Source organism: Microtus ochrogaster, linkage group LG9, assembly GCF_000317375.1.
Source record: "Microtus ochrogaster isolate Prairie Vole_2 linkage group LG9, MicOch1.0, whole genome shotgun sequence".
Classification (NCBI taxonomy): Eukaryota; Metazoa; Chordata; class Mammalia; order Rodentia; family Cricetidae; genus Microtus; species Microtus ochrogaster.
The window spans coordinates 241512-249699 of NC_022034.1; the positions used below are offsets into that span (position 1 = coordinate 241512).

Below are 8188 nucleotides of genomic sequence, written 5' to 3' on the forward strand. Positions count from 1 at the left end.
TGTTTTCTATGTTTATAAGTGTGGTCGACCATGTCTAGTTTTTTTGAACTCTGCAGGGGACAGTCTTTAAAATGCGTCCTTTCTTTCTAATATATATTAAAATTATTTCTCCTATAAATTTAAAAAATACTGTTAACATTTATTTTTATTTCTTTATTAATAAGTGTTTTTGCTTAACATTCTTATCCCTGGGAACATTTGTAGTAATTATTATTTTTCATTGGCTGCTGGAGAGGTGGCTCAGAAGTTAAGAGTACTGACTGCTCTTCCAGAGGTCCTGAGTTCAATTCCCAGCAACCACATGGTGGCTCACAATCATCTATAATGAGACCTGGTGCTCTCTTCTGGCCTGTAAAAAGAATATTTTTCATTGGCTGTCATCTCCTACTATTTTACATAAAACCTATGACATTGTCCACCTTCTTTCTGCATTTTCTTCTTCTGGATTTATCTTTGATTGCTATTTCTAGCTTCCCTTGCCTTCTTCTATTTCTTATATTTACTATTCCTTCATCTACTCTTAATCAATTACTGAAAATTGATATTTTTATCACATAATATATACTTATTATAGATTTCCTTCCCCCTACTCCTTCTATTATCTCCCTTCCTCCCCTCACATCTGAATCCACCACACTGCTCTCTCTCATTAGAAAACAAAAGGCTTCTAAGGGATAACAATAAAATAAACTATAATATGATAAGGTAAAACAAAACAACACAAAAGAATAGGACAAAACAAATAGAAGGAATAGAGGTCTAGAAAAGACGTGGAGCTAGCGACCTCTGCAAAAGCATACCCAAACCAGTGACCTCTGTGGTACCAGGCCCAGTCCAGTGACCTCCATAGGAGCAGGCCTAAGCTAGTAGCCTCTACCAGGGCAGGCCTGAGCCAACTTCTGCAGGACCAGGCCTGAGACAGTGACCTCCGGGGGAGTAGGCTCAAGTAAGCATCCTCAGTGGGAGCAGACCTAAATGATCTCAGTATTTACAGAGCAATCCCTGGGAGAACCACGTGACCACTGGGAATGTCGAGTGACTTCTGGGGCGACTAGAACCCTGGTCATGCCTCCACACCTCCACCACCTTACTTCTATACGTTTTTAAAACATAAGAGTAAGACTGGAATAAATAGTTACTAGCAAAATTGACAATGTACTCACACTTTGCAGTATGGAGATCTTTATTTTTATTCCATGATTTATTTCCCCCTTCTCATTTTAGGTTATTTTATGAAAACTGTGGGGAATAATTTTAATTCAATCAAATGGGAGGCAGAGGCAGGTGGATCTTTGTAAGTTTGAGGCCAGACTGATCTACAAAGTGAGTTCCAGGACAGACAAAGAAACCCTGTCTCAAGAAAGCAGCAAGTCAAAACAAAATAAAACAAACAAACAAAAATAAAAACAAAGCAAAACAATAAAACAACCAAAGAACAACAACAGAAGAAAATGGCCATACCTATAGTCCTTCTATGACCAGCAATTTAAGCTATTTGTTCATGCCTAGTTTAGTGTACAATTTTGAAGACAGTATCTCATGTAATTCAGAGTAACCTTAAACTGTAGCAGAAGGTAATGTTTAATTTTTTAGTCTTCTGATCTTCACCACTCAAGTGCTATGACTACAAGCATGTTCTATCATTCCTTGGGGTAGCAGTGAACTTTTAATTGGCTCTTCATTATTCTGACACTTTGTTTCTTAAGTTTGAAGCTGAGAGCCAGCTCCCCTCTAATAGAAAATGTGTGTGTGCCAGTAGATGTCTTTGCAGAACTTGTTAGTTATATACTCACTTTATTACCGACAATAAACCATTCTGAGGGTCCTTCCCAGAAAGTATATTAAGTTGTGTGGTATACAATTGTGTGTGTATGTGTGTGCATTTGTGTGTGTGTGTGTAACAGACACAATTAAGAAATGAAAAAATAATGTATCAGAGGAAATATTTCTCACAGAGTAATTATGGTGTCTGTGGAGACTGTAGAGATTAGTAAACATTAGGACTGGATAGCAAACAAAATAGAAGGGAAGTCTCGAAGCCATTTGCTAAAGATACAGGGATTTATCCCTCAGTGTTTCCTACTTGCATGCAGTTTAACTATTCCAAAACTAAGTCCTCATGAATAAAGAGGAAACTTATTTACAAACTTTGGAATAGTCATTGTGTCTTGTCATGGTTTCAGGAGTGGGTGGTGTTGCATTGTGGAATAATAAGAGAAAAGCTAGGGGTGTTGAAAATGAGCCATGCTACTACACAGGACATGACTTGGATGATTTTAAACATGGTAAACCATTACTTTCTTATGCATGTGACAGAAATTGGGAATAATTTCATTTTAATTTTAACATAAGTGAAATTTTTCTTATCATAGGAGGAAGTTTCTAGTCTCAAACATGGCTCTTGCTTGAGGAATTCAATTGATAGATTAGCTTAGAATCATTTTGCTAGAAATTTATATATTATAATTCCTGTAAGTTTGATTTTATCAGGTATTTGATGTTCAAACCATAAATAAAGCAAAAATACAGTAAAAAGTTTTTATGAAGATTTAGTCATCTACTGGAAAGAAGCGTATTGTCTTGGTCCCAGGGAAGTTTTTAAAACACCCTCCTTTTCCTCCAATCAATGGCCACCCCCAGAGAACGCACTATTATTAGAGCTGCTGAACAGAAAAGGTTTGCATTCTGAATTAGCATCTCCATCAGAGTGAGGTAAGGCTCAAGGGATCCACCTGAATGCAGCAAGTCTGCATCTCACGTGAGTAATCCATGCTCCTACTGTCCTGATCAGACACAGGAAGAAATATAAAGTCATACAAATCCTCCAAATAAAGAAATCCATTCTACCAACACAAACAAGAGGACATAGAAAAGGAACATGAAATAAATTGGTAAGTCTCCATTTGGATACTTCTTTAGCAATTGTTCTTAATTAGAGAAAATGTAGATACCCTAGTGACTTAGTTGGGTTATTTCTTTCTCTAATAGACCCAGAGAATCACAAAAATTTTTAAGTATTTTGTTAAAATAATTAGGTCTATGAACTTGACCAGGATTTGTTAACTGGGTTAAAGTTTTCCCAGACACTTAAAACAGTAATCTGCAAACATTTACTGATGTCTGAGTACTATGAACAAGCTTGTCTCATGTGAATGAAGCTTCAAATTACAAAATATAGTTACAAAAAGAAAAAAGAAAGGTAAAAGAAATAATCACACATTAAATGCAGATGATCTGATAACCTTATATATTTGTTTCCAAAAACACTTGCAGAAAAAAGTGATTAATAATCATTTTATTGTTTGGTTGAGCATTTCATGAGGGATAACATACAATTATTTTTTTTCTGAGATTGGGTGATCTCAGTTAATAAAACACATTTAAAGTTCACACATTTTCTTACAAATTTTGTGATTTCAGTTATCTTTAGAGCTGAATTGTATTCCATTTTATGTTTGTTCCCTATTTTAATTATTCATTCACATGTTCACGAGCAGGTAGACTGGACAGTACCTGTGCGTGATTCCATAATGTGGCGTTGCCTTACTGGGAGGTCTGAATTTTAAATATGCTTTTCAATGTTTGAATATTCCTGCAGAATGTAATTCTCTGCAAAACTATTAAATTGTTGTATTTTATTTTTAACAAATGAATATTTGCTACCCAAATAATAAGGTTTAAAGTCTGTTAGAAATATACTTAACACATTCATAATTTTGAAGCTTCTACACATTACAAGGAATGTTAATGAATTGTTCCCAAATTTCAAAGAATAGCATTCCAGAAATTTGAAAATACAGACAAATTGCTCCCAACCCCAAACTCTATGCTACAATTCTAAAATGTGCCTTATTATTAAGTCAACATAGTCTAAATAAAAATGTAGTTTAGAGCCGGGCGATGGTGGCGCACGCCTTTAATCCCAGCACTCGGGAGGAAGAGGCAGGCGGATCTCTGTGAGTTCGAGACCAGCCTGGTCTACAGAGCTAGTTCCAGGACAGGCTCCAAAGCCACAGAGAAACCCTGTCTTAAAAAACAAAAAAAAAAAAAAACGTAGTTTAGGTTAACAAAAATCCTATTATTTGTAAAAGAAACATACACATGTATGTGTTCATCCAAAAGTGTGCCACCACTTTGATTTCTACACCTGTCTACTTATCTGTAAGTGATATTTTTCCTAAATATAGAAAATGAGATGTTTACTTACAGAATTCTGTTCATTCTTTCATTCTAGCCTGGATTTAATCAAGTTTTCTGAGTTGATTTATTTGTGCCATTTAGAGTATTTTTAAAAATGAAACAGATTCTGGAAAGTAAATGCTCAAAATTCTGGTCATAAGAAATGTGCCTGCACTGGTGATTTGTGCTTTTACTTTTTCTAATTTCAATTGAATAATCTTTTTTCCTTCCTTGGTCTTTGCCTTCCAAGAGTTCCTCCTCTGATTAGTATTCCCTTCTTTTTGCTTTTTTTCATGTTTGTATTTTTTCTTGTTTTTTTTTTTTTATCTCTATCTCATTTTACATCCTTTCATTTTTAATTTATGTGAATTTTTTCTGAATCAGTCTTATTACAAAGCCCAGATTAGCATTAGAAGATCTGTTCTTGAGTTCTCAGTAGTCCTCATTGTCCGCTATGTTCAGCGAGTCCGGTTGATTGGGGGAGGGGGAGGGAAATGGGAGGCGGTGGCAGGGAGGAGGCAGAAATCTTTAGTAAATAAATAAATAAAACATTAGAAGATCTGCCTTATTCATCCTAGTGATGATATTATATACATGTGCCAGTTTCCTCCTAATTTTAGGCCTCCTGGGTTACCTTTTCTTTTCTCATTATTTCCTTTTAATAACAGAAAAATAGAATATGTAATTATCGCTGACATTTATAATACTCAATACTATATAGGATTAAGATTGACTATTTTCATTTAGGGATTATTTTATTTATGAAATTTGTATGTTATAAGAAGCACAGCTACAAAATATAATTGTTTATATTTGCCAGAATTACTCCAGTGCCTGTGATGGAGAAGGTTGCCCTAGTAGAGTGGGTAATGCCTGAGCTTCATTCATTTAAGACAGCGATTATGTAGTAGCTGCTTCAGATGACAAGGATTAGTTGCCTTTACATTGGTTTTATATATTTAAATTTCATGATTCATTTTACCCTAATAAATTTATTTCTCATTCTAATAAAAAATCTAGAGTTTCATGAAAAGAAAAATGAATTGATGGAATATTTATTAAAGGGATAATTTATCAAAATAATAAAAGGGACATATAATGTATACCTGAATTATCACAGGGTTTCAAAGAATTGTAGAATCTAAAATTTTATTTTGAGAAAAAGTAATTACATACACAAACACACACAAACATACACACACACTTAGAACTGAGAGAAAAATAGCATCTACAGTTAAGTGTCAATTTGAAAGCTAGGGCACAGGACATCACTGACACTGTTACCCTATATCACAACTGTTAATGAATTTATGGAAAATGTAACAGATGAAACCTCTTCTTTACTACATGAAATGTCTGAAAAAATAATTTGGAGTGTTTTACAACATATAAGGATAATGAAGGATAAATTGGTATAGCTTTTGAAGTAAATGGCTATAAAGAACAAAAGGAAGCACAGAAACAGCACAGCCCTTTATGATGCTAGTGATAACAACGTTATTTTAGAAGTAAATGAGCTTGAAATTATCTCACAAATAAATAATCATGAAATTTATCCTAAAATTTTATTTTAAATTTTTCTTTTATGAACATTGTATTCAAGTTCATTAATCTCTATGATTATACACCTACACACATGAAAACTAATTAACAAAGACATTGCAATTTTGTTGATATAACAGAAAATTAAAATCACAAATTCTCATATAGTTATAGTGAATGCTATTTGAACAACTACTAAGTTATTCTGAATCCATGTCATTAATTAGCAATTCAATATTTCTAGATAAATGCACAGCTAAAAAATAAAACAGTGTTAATTAATTATGCATCTAAATGCATCTAAGGACTATTGAAGAAATCAACATTATATTCTATTACTAATGACTCAAAAATGTTTGTTTTCTAATCTGTGCTTCAAACTGTCTCTTCATCCCACCTGGGGCCCTTTTCTCATACTATTCCCTCTTGTGGAAATAATTCCTCATTTCTCTTCATCACAATCTTATATGGAGCTTTAAGTCATTTTTTGTTTGCATTTTTGTTTCAGTTATTTATTAATGTTGAAATTAAGCTTATTATTTTTTTCTTTTCTAAAGAAACAGGTCACAGCTAAATAGTTTATGAAATACTGATCTTCATAACTAATCAAAGAAACTAAGGACAGAAATATATGGCAAAGAACATTAAAGAGAGGAATTGAAATTATCCTCAACTTCATTAAAATAATCATTCTAAGTGTCACCTTGGAGCTAGAGAGATTGCTTAGCACCACATCAGAGAGAGGACTGATCTTAAAAATATATAAAGAATCAAGAAATTAGATGCTAAAATTCCAAATAATTCAATTTAAAAATGGGATACAGAATTCTCAATAGACGAATTTCAAATGGACCGAAAGACACTTAAGGAAATGTTCAACATCATTAGCCATCAGGGAAATGCAAATCAAAATGACTCTGATATATCATTTACACCAGTCAGAATGGCTAAGATCAAAAACACCAATGATAGCTTATACCTGAGAAGATGTGGACTAAGTGTAACATTCCTTCATTAATGATACAACCACTCAGGAAATAAGTAGTATGATTTCACAGAAAACTGGAAACTAACCTCAACTAACCTCAGGACCCAGCAATACCACTCTTGGGCATATATCCAAAGGATGCTCTATCATACTACAAGAACATTTGTTCAACTATACTGTATAATTCTAACAACAAAAGCTTGAAGGGAGAATAAATGATTAAAAACAAGTGTGTTCCCTTGATAGGTGGAAATACAAAATTAAAAACAACCACTAATTACAAACCATATATATTTATATTTATTTTAGGATTTACAAGATTCATTTGGAGCTCACCTAAAGCAAGATAAATGGGAAATCACAACAACGTGACAGAGTTCATTCTTTTGGGTCTTACAAAGAACTCAGAGCTGCGGAAACTGCTTTCTGCTGTGTTTCTAATCATGTATGTGGTCATGGTGCTGGGAAATGTGCTTATCATAGTGACTATGATCACAAGTCAGAGTCTGAGATCACCAATGTACTTTTTCCTTACATTTTTGTCCCTAGTGGATGTCACCTTTTCTTCTGTCATTGCTCCAAAGCTGATTGTAGACTCCCTTTTTGAGAAGACGATCATCTCTTTTGAAGGATGCATGACCCAACTTTTTGCAGCACATTTTTTTGGAGGTGTGGGGATTATCATCCTCATTGTGATGGCCTACGACAGATATGTGGCCATCTGTAGACCTCTGCACTACATGACCATTATGAGTCCTCGGATGTGTTGCATTCTTTTGGGGGGAGCTTGGGTAGGGGGATTTGCACATGCAACCATTCAGCTTCTATTCATGTATCAAATACCTTTCTGTGGTCCCAATGTCATAGATCACTTTTTATGTGATTTGTTTCAGTTACTGATACTGGCCTGCATGGACACCCATACCCTGGGTCTCATTGTCATCTTCAACAGTGGGGTGATGTGTGTGGCCATCTTTCTTATTCTTATTGCCTCTTACATGACTATCCTGTGTTCTCTGAAAACTCACACTTCTGAAGGAAGACGGAAAGCCTTATCCACGTGTGGTTCTCACTTCACAGTTGTTGTGTTGTTCTTTGTGCCATGTATTTTCTTATATGTGAGACCTGTGTCAACCTACCCCATTGACAAGGCAATGATTGTGTCTGAGTCAATTGTCACACCCATGTTGAACCCCTTGATCTACACACTGAGGAATTCAGAGGTCAAAAGTGCCATGAAGAAGCTGTGGATGAGACAGTAGTTTCTGTTTGCTATCATGTAGCTATCATGTCAAATGTGCATGTGCTTTCCACGAACATTTTTTTTCAAGAACTTATAAATCTGCTACTGTTCATTTTCTGCTGTCAACAACTGGGATATTTATTTAGAAAACTACTTTTGATTACAGAATATCTATAATTTATTTATGTTCCTTCGTGCCACCATTTCATGAAATCACTTTGCCCTTTTAAAAGATT

At 34.5% G+C, this 8188-nt stretch overlaps 1 protein-coding gene across 1 annotated transcript; it reads left to right on the forward strand.

Annotated features, from left to right (window-relative positions):
* The first annotated feature begins 7059 nt into the window (after positions 1 to 7059).
* On the forward strand, positions 7060 to 7971 carry LOC101983636 (olfactory receptor 4C6-like). Its single transcript, XM_005363259.1, has one exon. The coding sequence runs from the start codon at positions 7060 to 7062 to the stop codon at positions 7969 to 7971; it is 912 nt and encodes a 303-aa protein (XP_005363316.1).
* Positions 7972 to 8188: the final 217 nt, after the last annotated feature.